Source organism: Dreissena polymorpha, chromosome 7 (genome assembly GCF_020536995.1).
Source record: "Dreissena polymorpha isolate Duluth1 chromosome 7, UMN_Dpol_1.0, whole genome shotgun sequence".
Classification (NCBI taxonomy): Eukaryota; Metazoa; Mollusca; class Bivalvia; order Myida; family Dreissenidae; genus Dreissena; species Dreissena polymorpha.
In genome coordinates, this window is record NC_068361.1 from 49,233,492 (window position 1) to 49,251,835 (window position 18,344).

An 18,344-nucleotide genomic window follows, 5' to 3' on the forward strand; every position below is an offset into this window, starting at 1 on the left:
TTTTATGCCGGACGTGGATCACTCCAACCAAGGTCAATATCGATGTGAGGTCAGCAACGCGCACGGAAGTGACGTCATTGTATTCCATGTTAACGTCATAGGTAATAGGAAACATATTAGAATTGCTGCCAAACGTGATTGATCTGTATGATTTTTTTTTAAATATATTGTGCATAACGTTTTATTGTATATAATATTCCAAATATAACTATGAGTTCGTTCTTCACAGTGTAAGTGTAAAGAATGGGCTTAACCAAAACAACTCATGATTGGCAGAGAGACGAATTGTACATCAAACTTTGAATGAATTTGCAAACTTCACAGACAGTGTGGACAGACTATGATGAGTGAAGAGTTTACTAGTTTTCACTTTCAGTTGAAAGTATCAAGGACGTGATTAACAGGATTTTGTTTAAAAAATATTTCCCCTGTTCTCATGACTACGTTTAAATGGCTGTAAATCGTAAACTAACGCATATGTGTTCCATTACAGATCGGATTCTAACACTGGATCCAAACAACCTAGGCAGGCCGGGAATCATGATACACACCGGAAATGCCGCCGAAGCTTCTTCTAACGAGGGCCACTATAACATCAATGACAACAACAACGCGCTTACACTAATGCTGGCGGGTCTTGTTTTATTTAATGTGCTAGAATGACTTTTAACACTAAAAATATACATTTCAAATCATAGCGAAACGACATATCAATTTAATTCTTCAGTTAAACCAGAAAACACAACCTCTAAAAGTGTGTTCAACTGTTGTTAACAAATCATAAATGACAACTAATGAAACTAGCGAAACATAACACATCCATTTAATGTTATTAATTTGACGTGCATCATTTCCAATGGGTATATTGACGAAACATGCAAGGACGGTATGTGTTTGCAGAAATACTTAGTAAACGATCACTTAATTGTATTAATAATTTTTTTTAAAGTTGACCAAGTACCGCACTATTGATTCTAATTGAACAGCAAGATTTCTGTAGACTCTTGTTCAAATCCTATTTGAAATGTGTCCATAAAAACTAATGATGCCATTCAAAATACAATTTATTGAGACAACCTTAAGCCCAAAATTGAATCACAATTGCAATTAAATGGTTTCTGATATGCTATGTCGATGTCATCATATTTTCATTAGTAAATATAAAAACAGCTGGCATTCCGCGAAGAAACATATCTCAGAAGGCATTAAGAAATGGAGGAAACATCGATCAACGCAGTAAGTGTTTACGTCCATATCTTGGGTCCAGTGCGACCTGTCATCATCTTCGATGGATTTGGTTCTGAAATATAAACGGACAAAGCATAATATGTGTGTATTTAGATGTTAAATGTGTGCATCCGTGTCTGAGGCTACTTTACGTGAGGACCCGGAGTGTGTCCCACTCCTACCAAATAAACTGGCTTGACTCCCAGACGTTGAGACGAATTTTGATTACATGCATATGAATTAGTTGCACTTGCCATCATATTTTTCTTTGTTGCTGAGTTTCGATTTGTGTGTGTTTTTGTTCATATATAATACTTTAGTTATTCATATATAATACTTTAATTGTGATTCACCAATCTAAGGCATTTGTAAAGCGATCATTTATTGTAAGCGTTTATTGTCAATTAATTTAATGAACATGCCCATGTATGCCTCGTGATGCGCTAAATAAAACATATTAGTTGAGAATCGGTTGAACACATCGAGGAGACAAGTAAAATTAACAAAAGTACACATAATTTTAACTATTCATTCACAAATTCCGTCATCAAGCAAATGTTAATTTTATAAAGACGATGTTTTGGAACCAATCTTAAGAATAAACACAATATATAGCTCTGATCACGAAATAATTTGAATTGCCATGCACTGCGAAAACGGAGTTTAATGGAGAAACGTAAGATGTTGCCCAAGATAAACATGTGCAGTCAGGGCAGGCTTATCAGGGACGAAACTCTTCGCCCGAACTGGAGAAGAGATTACCATCAAAGAGGAAAGTGTCGTCACTGATTAGACTGTGAGGACTCTACAGGCTTATCAGGAGCTACACTTTGATCACATGCATTTAAACCCGTTTTCCCAGATCAATGGCCATTTACAAAACGTTTCTGCACGTACTCAGCGGTGGCTTGGGCTCCTTGAAGTCGAGCACGGGGTCTGACTTCCGGACGGTGGGACCCGTCTGGGGTTGCCGCTTATCCCACATCATGGGGGGCGCCGGGGACTGCACCTGGGTTGGTTCCGGCTCCCCGAGGGTGATGCGAGCCACTTCTTCGTCGCCTTCCTCAATGCCGGCCTCGGCGCGCAAGATAGCGCGGTAGTACCGGCGCTTCTCCCTAGGAAAGGGAAGATTTGTTTACTTTGTGTGTGTGCTTATATGTTTGTTTGAATTGTTCTATGTTTTCAACAGTATTTTATTTATATCATGGCCGCCATTTAACATACTCACACAGTTCGCTGGTTTACCAGTGCTTAGTGAACATACGTTTACAAGTATCTGACAAGTGCTCAACTCAAATAAGAAGCAGATGGGAAGTTAAGACCAATCAAAAACTATTGCAATAACTTAATTCATGAAAAGTGTTCACCTTATTATAAACGAATTTGTATGACTTGCTTTTTAATGCGGGCTCTTTTCTTACTTTCTTGTCATTTTGCCGAGCCCCAGCAGCTTCTTCCGGCACCAGGGTATACACCAGCGGTATCGCTTGACCTGCACCGTATACGCCATAGTGAGTACAACGACCACCAGTAACAGCGTCCCGCCGAGTGCAGACAGCACGGAAATCCACGAAACGCTCCGGGTATCTTCGAGAAACTCCGCTGGCCGATCGGTGGTCGTCGTGGTGGTCGTTGACGTCTGCAACAGGACTTCGAGTTCATGGTTATGTTTCTCATTCTTACAAGGGCCGCTTTTGAGTTCACAGCAGAAATTTTATGAGTTTTTGTGTTTTAAATTTGTTTATATTTCTTCATATTTGATTGTTGTTGGTTGAATCGATGACTGTGGAATATGATAACGACAAAATACACGATGTTGTTCGTTTGTTAGAGTTTTGTTTTGCTCTTGTTTACATATAATTACTTATGTTTTGGGTGTAAATGTACGCAAGTTATTTTTGTGGGAAAAAAATGGAACTTTCTTCGGGAACTCGGCTTTAAATTAAACGAGTCTTCTTTCTTGTGTTTTGATCTTAATCGATAATATTATAAACCTGAAGTTTTCCTTTGAAAGTTCTGACAATAGCGTGTGTGTATAGCGGTAAACATTGTATTCTCTAACCCCGGAAATGAACACCGTCACGGATGCCGTCGACGTGTGGCGCGTTCCAGTATGGTCTGCCACGTTCTCGGCGAGCACCACGAGATCGTACGAAACTCCATACGCGAACAGAGGTTTCTTCCACGTCTCGTTAACGTAAATATTTCCTGTGTGCAGAAAAAAGTAATTATAAAGTAAAAGTTTTAAATCCCAGGTTAATGATGACTTAATTATGGATATTTTTTGCCTTAATTAAGACAAACTTATAATAATGCAGACGAGTGTACGTTTAACGCACTTTAAGCAGTCAAGTGTATATAGTTTTAAGCTTCGTTTTTAAGATTGTTATAATGTATCAAATATTGTCACTTCAACAGTTTTCTTAACAAAATTGTAATTCTTTTTTCCTATATGTCCCAGTAGAAAGTTTATTCTTTTTTTAAAAAAGGAGTAAATAAATAAAATCCTGATCAAAAGAACATAATGTACTGCATTTAAAGCTCGGGGGATTGGTTCTGTTGAACGAAATGTGCGAATGTCGATGGAAGCAATTTCGTTTATAAAAATCATTTAAATAGGTGAATTGTCTAAAGCATGCGGCTAGAATGAGGTACAAACTATTGACGCTAGGCATGATGGTCATGCGAAAATTGGTCTTATGGCATATGCGGGAAGCGTAGCTCAAGCCCAGCCTACGATTTTGTGCAGTCTCGTCATTGGCTACAATTTACTCTATAAAAAGCAATTGTTCGTGGTACCTCCTGATATCCTTCGTAGCATGGTCAGTATGCATATCATGACAAGACTGAGCGGGTGCACAGGCTGGGCTTGAGCTGCGCTGGAATACTACTGTATTAGATCCATTTTCGTATGACGCGGGTCTTTAAAAATCTAAATGCATCTTGTACATTGAACATAAAGTCACGATACTTTGAGATTGAATATTGAAGTCACACTGTGTTGTTTATAGCAAGCTGGCAAATGTCGGTAGCCCTTATGTCATATATATGTGAGGCTAGATAATTAAAAGATTCCCCTTCTATCAATGACACTATACCAGTGTGCAGGATTAACGGGGTTTTCAGGGGTTTACACACGGGCTGGACAGACTGTAAACATACCGTTTAGATATTTGTTTTTGCAAATATGTCAAGTTATTGAAATACATTTGCAAAAACTAATTCAGTGCATAAAAGACAGTTTTTCTTGCAGTTTGTGCCGATATCTTAAGATTACAGAATAAATCCTTTAATAAGTCGGGAATCGGTTCCACAATTTCACATTGCGTGCAGCATAACTGTGTAGATGAATGCTGTATAAAAATCGAAGTTTAGGCCAAGAGCACAAGCTTATTACATAATGTAATTCTGATGTACTTCATATTTCCGTAAGCATCATAAAAACTGTCTTTTACTTACTAGTTGAAATTCTTTAGAAAAATTGTTTACAAAAAATGTTTTCGAAAAAAGCACCACTTACCGTGCGTTAACATCCATTAAAGTTCAATTGTGAACCCCACAAAGTCACGTGATCCTGCACCCTGTATACTAGCTTGGCTTTTTCTCACAAAACATATGGCTTTTACCGAAAGGTTTTCATTCATTTCTTTGCTTAAAATTTGTGTTATTTGATATATTGAAAGCAATACTGAGTAATCACCATAAGGCGTTTATTGATAGTACATTCCTGCTTACCCTGACGATTTACTAACCCAGCACTGACCTTGAATGTCTTGAGGTTAGAATTTACCGTTAGTTCGAATTGTAATTGGGCGAAAATGTGTATCCATGTTTCGTTTGACGTGCAGAGAGTAATCTACATTTTACGGAATCCGGATAGTGCCATCTATAATCTCGCCCTTCTTTCATCAAGGGCGACACACGACACACGATGCGACACACGATAATTTGCGCGATACACGAAGCGACGCGCGAAAATGTACCACAAAATATCGCCCTTGTGTAGGTAGCCCAAAAATCGTGGTAAATATCGCGTGTCGCTTCGTGTATCGCGAAAAATATCGTGTGTCGCTTAGTGTATGGCGCAAAATATCGTGTGTCGCTTTGAGTATCGCGCAATTTTGCGCGACACACGAAGCTATACACGATATTTTATTATTCAAATATAGCCCATATTAATCTCGTGTATCGCGGTGTAATTTCTGACAGCGACACACCACACATGATGCGAAACTCGATATTTTGCGCGATACACGAAGCGACACGCGATATTTGTACTGTTCAAATATCGCTGTAATAGTATCGCCTGTCGACTCTCGCGTTTTTTAAACGGTGTAACAGAAATTTTTAAACATGTATTATCAATATGGCTGCCTACAGAATCCGGATAGTTCCATATTGATAAGAAATGGTTAAAAATTACTGTAACACCGTTTAAAAAACACAAGGGCGATATTTCGTGGTACTTTCTCGCGCGTCGCTTCGTGTATCGCGCAATATATCGTGTGTCGCTTTGTGTGTCGCGCAAAATATCATTTATCGCTTCGTATCTCGTGTGTCGCCCTTGATAAAAGAAGGGCGAGATTATAGATGGCACTATTCGGATTCTGTAACATTTCCCTACACAGAACAGTGTTACATCCTTTACTACTAAGACGCGGTGATGTAGCTAATGTTCCAGGGGATTATGCTCAAATCAGCAAATGGAATGAATGGAGTGTATTGATTCGGGTCTGCTGGCGTTATTTAAAGATCATCTAAGGCCGAAAAACAGCGTACCGAAATCGTTAATAACCATGAAGCCTTTTGAGAACGGGTTTACAAGAAAGCTGTAGTAGATGTTGCTGTATTGGGTCGACCTGTCGCTGTCAGCAGCAGTCACCTGACCGACAAACCGGCCGGCCGCCAGATCCGGCACCTGGAAAATGTAGTAGGCGGTCGTCTGTGCGAACACCGGCGCGTTGTCATTAGCGTCCTGCGGATATAAAATATTTGTTTTATTAATTGGTTGGAGTTGTGTTTGTTTCACCTAAAATCTGTATATACAGTCTAAATCCTTTATATTCGTAAGAATGCAATTTCGTTGTTAATTAAACACGCGGATTTCTGATTTTGGAAAACAAAAATAATTTTGTTACAGTCATTTTCCGATGTGTGTATGAACATTAATGTCCCGGAATAATTTTCCAGTATATGAATTTGTTTAATTTTGCATAATTTTAAGACTTCACAATGTATATTTTTCCTTTGAATTGTTTAACTCTATTTGCATAAACGACACGATTGAATTATTTCCTGTCGACATATATATATCCGATTTTGTTCACGAAAGTGTTTCAATGAGATAAATGAAAAGAGAATGTAATTTTGATCACGGGTGCGCCGTGCTGAACGTGATGTTCAGGGAAAACATAATGATGAATTTACATTTGCAAAAAGGGTCTGGGGATACAGAATATATCTATTTATCACTTGTATTAACCCGCGGAAATATAGAATTGATCGTTGATTTTATTTAAATAACATGGCGTGAATGTTTTTGTTTATTTTTTCTGTTGTCGTTGTTTTTATGGTGGTGGGACATTGAAATGTTCAACAGCACAATAATACTAATAGAATCGCATGTATTGTTACAGTTGTGTTCAAATACGAGGCCCCGAAACACTGTGTTCGTGTTCAATGGTTTAAGTAATATACCATTGCCTAAAATTCTACGTTGGTTCTGTACAGTCATGGTTCTTTTATATTTAAAGACAATGTTCTGACAAAAACTGGGTTTAATGCATGTGCGTAAAGTGTCGACCCAAATTATCCTGTACAGTCCGCACACGCTAATCTGGGACGACACTTTCCGCCTGACTTGTATTTTCGCTAAGAACATACTTCTTTTAATCGAGAACATCCATTTAAGCAGAAAGTGTCGTTCCTATTAAGCATGTGCGGACTGCACACGCTAATCTGGAACGACACTTTACGCACATGATTTTATCCCATAAAATCTCACATCGATGAGCACTTCCAACATAGTGGTAGCGGTCATTCCAGCCTTGTCCTTGACCTTCACTGTACAAGTGAAGGGCGTCGTCAAGTTAGCCGTGTCATAGTCGAAGTTGGCGGAGAATGTGACGTCACCGGTGGTGCGGTCCATGAGGAAAAACCGCGTGGATTCCCCGCAATCCCACGTGAATGTGTGTGCCTCGCTTAGAGCCGATACAAGTAAATCTTGATCTTCAATGTCCTTTGTCTTATCCATCCAGCGACCCCAAGTACTGGCGCCACTACCTTTCTGAAAGTTACAAATTAATATAAAAACTACATCCATACAAAGGAGTTTTTTTTTGTTTTCTTATTTGTGTATGTATGTTATATAAAACAAAAGGCCACTTCTAATGCTCACAATGAGCACATCGTGCTCGCGTGTTCTAACAATAGCCAAACCGTCAGTCAAACATAGCGCGTTCGTACATCGCCTTGTTCCGCCGGCGTCATCTTGTATTTGGTCTCGTGGAACGACGGCGGCTCGTTGACGTTCAGGATCACAACAGACAGCACGGCGTCCGACCAGTCCATCCCGTCGTTGACCTGCACGGCGACATTGAAACTCGAGCTCCACGAGTTTCCTATCACCTTTTCGTAGTCGAGAACGTTGAAGGCGGTAGTGAGAACGCCGGCTGTAAACGATATGAATCGTGTTCTGGGAAAACTGGGCTTAATGCATGTGCGTAAAATGTCGTCCAAGCTTGTGCGGACTGTCAGGGACGACCCTTTCCGCTTTTATTGATTTGTCTTTTAAAGGACTTCTCGTGTTTTACGAACATCCAGCATATGTGAAAAATGCCGTCACAGATAAGCCGGTGCGACACTTTACGCACATGCATTAAGCCCAGTTTTTCCAGAACAGGGCTGATATGTTATGGCTCGTCAACATAGAGGTCAAATGATTCGGGTTTTGTTTGGTCTGATATTGACAAAATATACATATTCAGCTTACTTTAAATATAAACCGAAATATCACTGTGTTATAAATCGTATGTTATCATTCGGTACAGTTTGCAGCCACGACACCACGGTCTTGGAGAGACCAGGGACCTTCCGATGCCAATGTCCAAACACAAGACCAATGTCCCCGTTCACCTGACACTTCCGCGGCTACATTATTGACCTCTGGCCTTATTGAATAAATTCCTAACAAAAGTTTCATTGAGATTAAAAATACTAAAAGGAGTTGTTAAGCCGAGTTTTTTTTAGTAGACTTATGACAACATTGCGACACTTTTTTCGATTCGTATACAATTGTCCACTCGCTAGCTTTCAATCAAAATCACGTAACAATCAATCATATTTCGTTTATTGCGGCCACATGGTCCGACAAAGAAAGACTGTCGGAGTAATGGAATAAGCGTTTTATGAAAACACAACTTAGTGGGCGGAGCGATCGCGTAATTGGCGACTGGTCAATTAGATACATATGTTAATAAGTGAATTGTGAACTTAAGTTTGTTATTATATGGTCAGATTCAATCCTTGTGTTGTTCTGGATATTATTTGTGTTATTTCCCCACAAGAAATCCAACGAGTTTAAGGATCAAACACGCTACTCACAAGTTTCATTGAGATGGAAGTAGCTGGTGGCCCATTTCTCGCTAAAGTTGGCGTGTATGGTGTGCGTGTCCCCGGAGTCAAGGTCATTGAAGAGCACGGTGTAGAGGGTTTTCCGCAGGGGGGTGTTTTCGGACACGCCCAGGGGGTAGGTCATCGGTAGGTTGCTTACCTGAGGCTTGTCGTCAATGTCTGAAACAAAAGTCAATAAAAAGTCAACCACAGTGTATATATGGTCGACGGTCTAGTCCGAATAAAACTATACAATTAAAAAAAACTATGCAGAAATAGACACATTGTTTGGCAATTGACATGACGCCTTATCTATGATCGCTCCGCCCACTAGAATTGATCCACCAATCAGCGATCGATTAATCGGGCGCACTCGTTAGCAACGACCTGTCCGCCATTTTCTAGACAAGCTACATGTTTAGGTTCACTTTTATTCCAACGAGTTTCTTTTGTTTTCCTCTTTAAAAAAACGATTAAAAATGGTTAAACGGTGTCAATGGGGATTACGTAACTCGGATATCTTTCGATATCCTGAAAGATTAGTTGGTGACATTTAATTTATATCGTTTCCAAAGCCGAAAAGAGATCTTGAGAAGTGTAAGAGATGTAAAAAATACATGCGGTCGTCACCACGAACAACTGAACGTCAACACTGTCAAAGACTATTATAATATATTTTTATCGGATATATTAGCAGATTTAAATAGTTTATGTTATCGATCTGATTATCACATAATATTTCACTTTTTTTTAATAGTTTTATCAGTTACTAGGTCAGAAGCGAGGTTCATCTGCATTACTTAAAGAGAAATAAAATCCAGCATGAAGCCTAATTCATGCTGTGTTTTATTACTCTGATAGTAATGCACTTAATTGACATCATGCATGTTATTTGAAGGTGCCATGTGATATATTATGTTATCAACGGTATCTACACATTTGCACTCATGTGGTGTCACCAATAAACGCTTTTAATCCACACTAGGAGCTCGAATGCCTAGATCTCATTTTCTAAACGAGTTTCGTTTATTTTGTTCGGATTAAAAAACTGAAATGAAATATGGCAAAAACGGTGTAAAAAGGGTTAATGCAACTCTGACATTTGGCATCCAGAAAGATAAGTTAGATGAATTAAATTTATACCATTTCCAACGCGGCAATGCGGTCTTGACAAGAGCGAGTGGAAGCTTCAAGAATTACCGAGATCCCCTTAATAGAACATTAATTTATTTCACAAACTTGAAATGTCATATAAGCAATAACTAAGCATTATTAAGTATGTATTATGTCACGTGTGCATGTAAAATAATTGAGAATTTTGGTACTCAATTCGTGTAACTTTACGAAATCCCCGTTAAAAATCGCGTTTCTGTGTGTGTCAGAAACAAGTGAAAACCATTTTGTTATTATTTTAATAAAGACGTATCGATAAATGCTATTGTAAAAGAGTTATTATTACTGATATTAGTTAGCCAATAAATGCGGTAACTTCGGGGAAGTCGGTACCTGCGCGAGCGTCTGATATTGGTAGCCTTATTAATTTATAATAGCCTGACCGTATTCCATTTCGTACAACGCTAATTTTATATCAGACAATGTCCAAACTTACTGTGTTGTTTTTGCGCTTTAAATTATAGTGATTGATAAATGTCCCATAAGCAATTTTTAATATGATTTATATCACTTTTATACGCAATAACATGTGGGATTGAACCCACCCGGCGTCAGAAAGCGCGTAAAACTTCACCGAATTCCCAGTTATAAAGCGCTATTTCGTCTCAAATACACGGGTAGTGGGGAATGTTTCGGTAATAATTTTGTAAATAACACGGATAAATACCGGTGAAGTGTTAATTTATTGCAAATACCACCATTACACGTTCGATTTCGGTAAGCGCGCAAGCGTTTGAGAGCGTGTTTAATGTAGCGATTTACCCGTTATAAATAGCTGATGTTCTCTTTAATCGTATATTTTTTTGCATTTGCAGAATAACTAAATGGCATCAACCTCTTTACAAGTGTAATATGGTGTTAAACAAGTCCATAAAATCATCCGGAATATCGCGTAAATCTATATGCAGTCTATAGGCAAAGAAGCCATTTTGGTGTTAGCTTGTCTAGGTTTTCTTCCCGCTGAGCCACGTGATTAAGTGGGCGGAGCGATCACTGATAAGGCGTCAATTCACTGACGACTGACGAAAGCCGTTTTTATTCTACGTAATTACATTCACATTCATATAAAAAACCTGTAAGCTTTTTTTAAATATGCGCGAAACAGAACACATGTGTGCAAGTACCCGAAACATATTCGCATTTATTTGCATTTGCATTTTAGATTTAGCAATTGCTCTCCTGAAAATTATTAAAGAGTTTTATTATTTGTAATTGGGGATCACTTGATTTATATTTTGTCGTGATTTCAAAACTCTCCAATCGTTTCAGCATCATAAACATTATATCGATTTGTAATGAATGAATCTTTGGGAAATTATCTCGTTTAATTTTACTCTGACCACAAATACGAAATATCTTGTTCACACGCGCCTCTAATACGGTGTAATATCAGACAGTCAATTGCTACGATGATGATAGAGGAAATAATAATACAACATGTATATAATACAATAGTCGACGTTTAAATAAGGCAAATCACAATATTTACCCTCCACAAGAATTGTCAAGGTGGCAGTTCGCTTGTCTAGACTGTGTTTGTCGTCATACATGCTGATTGTGACGTCATAACCGGTGATATATGTCCGCATGAAGTCTTGCGTTGTATGAATAATACCGTCTGAAACAATAACTTAACGAGATGAACATGGAATATATTTACTGTGAGTGTAGTTATATGATGTATTCATAGACATTAACACCTTGCAGAGTGCATTTTTCAAATCACTTCATAATTCATCGGATTTATCCTGTGGAATCTGCCACAGTCAAGTCTGACACAAGCGACCATACTATGGCAAAGAATCTGCTACAGTCAAGTCTGGCACAAGCGACATTACTATTGCATGGACTCTGCTACAGTCAAGTCTGGCACAAGCGACCATACTATGGCATAGAATCTGCTACAGTCAAGTCTGACACAAGCGACCATACTATGGCCTGGAACCTGCTACAGTCAAGTCTGAAACAAATGACCATACTATGGCCTGGAACCTGCTACAGTCAAGTCTGACACAAGCGACCATACTATGGCATGGAACCTGCTACAGTCAAGTCTGAAACAAACGACCATACTATGGCCTGGAACCTGCTACATTCAAGTCTGGCACAAGCGACATTACTATGGCCTGGAACCTGCTACAGTCAAGTCTGGCACAAGCGACATTACTATGGCCTGGAACCTGCTACAGTCAAGTCTGGCACAAGCGACTTTACTATGGCCTGGCACATTTATAAACTCAAATAAAGGCGCTTAGGAAATGACAATGTATTTATTTCATTTTATTTTTTTATTAATTATGTAGCCCTCTGTAATTCATATTAATTGATGTTGTAAATGGTTTTTCTTCCATGGGTCTGTATATTGTCCTAATGTATAATACGTAACGTATTGGATTGAAATTATTATCTATCATTTCGTAAGAAAAGCAGAGCTCTCGATATAACGACCAAAAAAGCTTCGCCCTGGGTGCCGATAGACGGTTTCAGTATCGAAATAAACCAGTTTAAGCTGGACTCTCTAAAATGTTTGTTCAACGATCACATGGTGTCGCGTTTTTAAGAAAAAAATGAAGAGTAACACGCTTATAAATATGTTGGAAAATTTCATTACACCAATTCTTTTTATAGTTAATATCGTTGATTATATCACTTAAAGAGCAATAACTTAGCTCATGTCGAAAACATCCAAGCACAAAAAAAAACATGCTGATGAAAATGGTTGCTATAGTACGTATACTTTTTTAGTTTCGCTCAGTACAGATTGGACGGTCGAAAGGTAATTTGGAAGGCCGCAGGCTAGATATATGCCCCCTTTACCCTCCACATTTTAGAGCGAGAGGTGTGTGTGTTTGGTGGGGGCAAAACACGACATTCCAAACTTCACGTTCGCACACTATTGACTGTAAAATGTATCATACCATCGTCGGATACCCACGGCTGCTGATTACGCTCCGCTCAGACATCATTAGGAATGGAGAGTAACGTAATGAATAGACCGGGGGTGTCCGACGATGGTATCATACAAACGTAGACCCCTTTCTAAACACCCATTTAAATGTTATTCACTGTATCGGTCAAGCGTTGTTAAAAGTATATCTTTAAATATTTCTTCTTTTAGACTACACAACTTAAATATAATTAAATATGTCGTCTGATCGCTAATAAGACAGGACACAGTGTTTAAAACAAATCGCTTTTTCCCCATAATTCTCATATTCTAATGAATGCCTTTTAAGCCATTACTTGTACCAAAAACGCATGCTAAAAGAGTTTTTGTGTACATTGCTATGCCTTTTCAGACGCCGTCGTGGTGAAGTGTATATCGTTACCCCTAGCTACCGATCGGTCACAGGTTCGATCCCAACCAACGTTAGATCTCCCTAAAAGAAACCGATTCCTTTACCCGGGAAACGGACTACATATAATTTCACTAAGCCTTAGGCTTTCGATTAAATCGAGCTAACATTAAAAGGTTTAAAACTTTACCTTTGCCAATCTCAAAAGGGCAAGGGCAAGGACTAGCGCAGCCGTGGGTATCACACGTCAGCGGATCAAAGTAAATATGGTCGTTTTCGTCATCCGAAGTAGACACCGCGTAGACAAAGTCGCCATTAGAAGTGGTCAGGTAAGATACCGTCACCTTGGCGCCGTCTGCAAAATAGAGGCACAACACGAACTTAAAGCAGTTTAGAAGGTTTAGAGAAATTAAATATAATTAATGTTTAAAAAAATGGTTTACAAAGTTTGACCGAGGAATAAAATGCAACTCCAACACCAGTAAAATCATTTTACATTACGTGAATAAATCCCTTTTAGTTATAATGGGTATCACAAACACGCACCAAATGAGACTTATAATTCATACTCTCTCCAGCCTCACTGGCGTGGGGCAAGGGCAGATAAAGAAACATTTTCTGAAATTATTATCCGCTTGTTTAACATCTTAAGGTTCCGGAACTGTTATTGCAATGTTTGCATAATCATCAAGCATTGTTAGCATTCCAAATAATATTGACCGAGATAGTAATTTCTAAAATTTTAAAAGAATTTTCTCGTTATAACTTAAGTTCCGCGTTGATACCACATATTCACTAAATAAGCTAACAATTCGACAAATGTTTGAGATACAAAACACTTATTCGTTATATAATATATATAAAAAGATAATGATCAACATTTGAACACATATCAATCCATAAGAACGCTAACGATGCGTGCATTAACAAAAGCTCTAGACAATATATAATACATGTTGCCAGTTTTAAAGCATTGTGTTGCTGTACTCGCCGCCAAAACTGTGGTAGGTTTTTTTTGACATGTTACTATAAAAGCAAAAGTTAAAAGATACTGGTTTGACTTCGCCGAAATTCGGTCTTTGAAAAGCTAATAAATATTTTTCAGCATGTATCACTGCATCAAACGAAAGAAAATCGAAACTTTTACCGTTTGAAATCATATTTCAAAAGCTATGCAATAAGTACGGTTCAGTTCAAATTGAAGCAATGTTCTTTTTAATTTCATTCATTAAAATGTCATGCCAGTTTTTTAAAAATCTGATCAACAAACACTTGGTTCAAAATGGGCAGACCTGCAAGCGATAAATATTATTAAGTATTTTGCATATATTAGTCTAGTAACAATCATATGTTGCTGAAATCGTTGAGGAAAAATATGTTAAAGCCCAAGTAAAAGCCTAACAAATCGTCGATACACGCCTACCAGTTCCAGAACATTAAGCCAACAAAGTGAGCGAAAAATATTGTACGTATGTATGAAGTTTTTTAAATGTTATATGCATGTAAGTTTGTTCAGAGCATTTATGGTGGATTTGAGTCCGTTAGCGGCCAGGAACTGGCATTCGTAAGAAAGAGAAAAAACTTGGGCTGTAAGGTACTGACTTATTTGTACTAATTTTTATTTACGCTCTGATACGCACGTATCCTTACCATAAAAAGTAAATACTGTAAAAATCAAAAATATTCGAGGGATATTATTTTTCGTTGATTAAGTGGGTCATATTTAACACAATCACATCGAAATATTGTCGATGCAAAATTTTCATTTTTTCCAAAATTTGGAAATCTACTAATTCACGTGCCAATGAAATATGTCTGTTTTGAAAACTTATGCCGATATAAATGGGCCGCGCTCTGTGAAAAAGGGGGTTTAATGCATGTGCGCAAAGGGTCGTCCCAGATTAAACTGTGCACTTCGCACAGGCTAATCAGGGACAACACTTTCCACTTCTATGATATTTTTCGATTAAAGAAAATCTATTCTAGTAAATGAGGTTTATGCGTAAAGTTTCGTCCCTGATTAGCCTGTGCGGACTGCACAGGCTAATGTAGGACGAGTCTTTGCGCACATGCATTAAGCCCCCTTGTCACGGCTCAGATGACTGCACAGTACGTCCATCGACTCGCTGACAGTGACACAGATACTTACTGTTAAGGTTCGTAAACTTCGGTTTGCTGTTTTTAATCACGTAGAGCATGAAGTGACCCTGGAGGGTGGCGTTTGTCCCGTCCGTAAACGACATTTTCATGAAAAACTCTTCGTTCCCGGAGTACGTCATAATATGCTTATTGTCTTTATTAATGACAATATTCCGGGCGGTTCCTGCAGAAAAAGCCTCTTCAAGAAAAGACAAGCAGCGTTCACATATAATGGCATACAAATATGGACGACCTTTAAGAAGAGACAAGCAGCGTTCACATATAATGTCATACAAATATGGACCTCCTTTAAGAAGAGACAAGCAGCGTTCACATATAATGTCATAGACAAGCAGCGTTCACATATAATTGCATACAAATATGGACCTCCTTAAAGAAGAGACAAGCAGCATTCACATATAATGGCATACAAATATGGACTTCCTTTAAGAAAAGACAAGCAGCGTTTACATATATTGTCATACAAATATGGACCTCCTTTAAGAAGAGACAAGCAGCGTTCACAAATAATGCCATACAAATATGGACCTCCTTTAAGAAGAGACAATCAGCGTTCACATATAATGTCGTACAAATATGGACCTCCTTTAAGAAGAGACAAGCAGCGTTCACATATAATGGCATACAAATATGAACCTCCATTAAGAAGAGACAAGCAGCGTTCACATATTATGTCATACAAATATGGACCTCCTTTAAAAAGAGACAAACAGCGTTCACATATAATGTCATACAAATATGACCTCCTTTAAGAAGACAAGCAGCGTTCACATATAATGGAATACAAATATGGACCTCCTTTAAGAAGAGACAAGCAGCGTTCACATATAATGTGATACAAATATTGACCTCCTTTAAGAAGAGACAAGCAGCGTTCATATATAATGTCATTCAAATATGGACCTCTTTTAAGAGAGACAAGCAGCGTTCACATATGATGGCATACAAATATGGACCTCCTTTAAGAAGAGACAAGCAGCGTTCACATATAATGTCATACAAATATGGACCTCCTGTAAGAAGAAACAAGAAGCGTTTACATATAATGTCATAGACAAGCAGCGTTCACATATAATGTCATACAAATATGGACCTCCTTTAAGAAAAGACAAGCAGCGTTCACATATAATGTCATACAAATATGGACCTCCTTTAAGAAGAGACAAGCAGCGTTCACATATAATGTCATACAAATATGGACCACCTTTGAGAAGAGACAAGCAGCGTTCACATATAATGTCATAGACAAGCAGCGTTCACATATAATGTCATACAAATATGGACCTCCTTTAAGAAAAGACAAGCAGCGTTCACATATAATGTCATACAAATATGGACCACCTTTGAGGAGAGACAAGCAGCGTTCACATATAATGTCATAGACAAGCAGCGTTCACATATAACATCATACAAATATGGACCTCCTTTAAGAAAAGACAAGCAGCGTTCATACATAATGTCATACAAATTTGGACCTCCTTTAAGAAGAGACAAGCAGCGTTCACATATAATGTCATTCAAATATGGACCTCTTTTAAGAGAGACACGCAGCGTTAACATATAATTTCATACAAATATGGACCTCCTATAAGAAGAGACAATCAGCGTTCACATATAATGCCATACAAACATGCACCTCCTTTAAGAAGAGACAATCAGCGTTCACATATTATGTAATACAAATATGGACCATCTTTAAGATGAGACAATCAGCATTAACATATAATGCCAGGCAAACATGGACCTCCTTTAAGATGAGACAAGCAGCGTTCACATATAATGTCATACAAATATGGACCTCATTTAAGATGAGACAAGCAGCGTTCACATATAATGTCATACAAACATGGACCTCCTTTAAGAAGAGACAATCAGCGTTCATATATTATGTCATACAAATATGGACCTCCTTTAAGAAGAGACAATCAACGCTCACATATAATGTCATACAAACACGGACCTCGTTCTGTAAAACGGCGCTTATAGTATGTGCGTTAGATGTCATCCCAGGGACGCACGTGTTAGGCAAGCCAAGCTGAAGTTATATGAACACCCTTATTGTATAACAATTAAAACGTGAACTTTTTCTCAATTAAACTTGCAGAAAGATTGTTAAAACATTTTTAGTTTAATTGTATTGTCTCGATGAGTAGATAGACCGATGCAATTATATGAACTCTAATATATCACAGATAGTTTATAAGTGTAAGGTCTTTACTTATTAAAAGCTTTGTGTTATTTAATATTTTTCATGAAAATACTAAAAACTTCTTTTCTTTTATTTCATTCTGTATTGTACCAGTAAATCATTGATAAACGGGAACCGTTCCTTCGTTTAATTAATATAAGCTCGATTGAATCGAAAGCCATGGGCTCAATGAACATATTGAATATTGAATATTGAATACGTTTCCAAGGTAGAACCTGTATTTCATATATATTGGGGATATCTAAAGAACGCTTTAACTGTGGGGATCGAACCCGTGACTTCCTGATCGCTAGGCGGATACCATATCCACTACGCCAAAACGACCTTAACAGCATTACATACTACGGTAACCAACTTACTCCAATGCCGCATCCGAATATTACTTTTACGGTTACCAACTAACTCCAATGCCACACCCGAACATTACTTTTACGGTTACCAACTAACTCCAATTTCACACCGAACATTACTTTAACGGTTACCAACTAACTCCAATGCCACACCCGAACATTTCTTTTACGGTAACCAACTAACTCCAATGCCACATCCGAATATTACTTTTACGGTAACCAACTAACACCTATGCCACACCCGAACATTACTTACGACGGAAGTCTTCGTGCTCCAGTTCCACACCCAAATATTACTTACTACGGAAGCCTTCTAAC

The 18,344-nt window shown here is 38.2% G+C and overlaps 1 protein-coding gene and 2 long non-coding RNA genes across 5 annotated transcripts; 1 reads left to right on the plus strand and 2 right to left on the minus strand.

Moving 5' to 3' along the window:
* LOC127838988 (uncharacterized) lies at positions 1-941 on the plus strand. Its single transcript, XR_008030095.1, has 2 exons — positions 1-101; positions 494-941. It is a non-coding gene; the product is annotated as an uncharacterized LOC127838988 (long non-coding RNA).
* Positions 617-9,018, minus strand: LOC127838985 (protocadherin-23-like). Of its 2 annotated transcripts, none has more exons than XM_052367131.1 (8): positions 8,999-9,018; positions 7,693-7,898; positions 7,232-7,513; positions 6,007-6,202; positions 3,290-3,435; positions 2,649-2,866; positions 2,125-2,342; positions 617-1,300 (listed from the first exon to the last, which is right to left on the minus strand). In XM_052367131.1, exons 2-8 carry the CDS (start codon positions 7,795-7,797, stop codon positions 1,245-1,247), a joined length of 1,221 nt encoding a protein of 406 aa, XP_052223091.1. In that variant the 5' UTR covers positions 7,798-7,898; positions 8,999-9,018; the 3' UTR covers positions 617-1,244. The 2 variants fall into 2 exon arrangements, with proteins under 2 accessions (XP_052223091.1, XP_052223090.1); XM_052367130.1 differs by lacking the exon at positions 8,999-9,018 and adding an exon at positions 8,830-8,992.
* A 7,214-nt stretch (positions 9,019-16,232) lies between these two features.
* Positions 16,233-18,311, minus strand: LOC127838987 (uncharacterized). Of its 2 annotated transcripts, none has more exons than XR_008030093.1 (3): positions 16,889-18,311; positions 16,672-16,751; positions 16,233-16,617 (listed from the first exon to the last, which is right to left on the minus strand). It is a non-coding gene; the product is annotated as an uncharacterized LOC127838987 (long non-coding RNA). The 2 variants fall into 2 exon arrangements; XR_008030094.1 differs by having other exon boundaries at positions 16,233-16,560; positions 16,615-16,751.
* Positions 18,312-18,344: the final 33 nt, after the last annotated feature.

Coding starts and splice junctions, on each gene's coding strand:
- LOC127838985 (XM_052367130.1), bottom strand. CDS start 8,983: ATGACCTACCCCCTGGGCGTGTCCGAAAACACCCCCCTGCGGAAAACC. Junction 7,514..7,692: donor CGCCGGCGGAACAAGGCGAT/GTACGAACGCGC, acceptor TGTAACTTTCAG/AAAGGTAGTGGCGCCAGTAC. Junction 2,867..3,289: donor TGACGGTGTTCATTTCCGGG/GTTAGAGAATAC, acceptor GTCCTGTTGCAG/ACGTCAACGACCACCACGAC.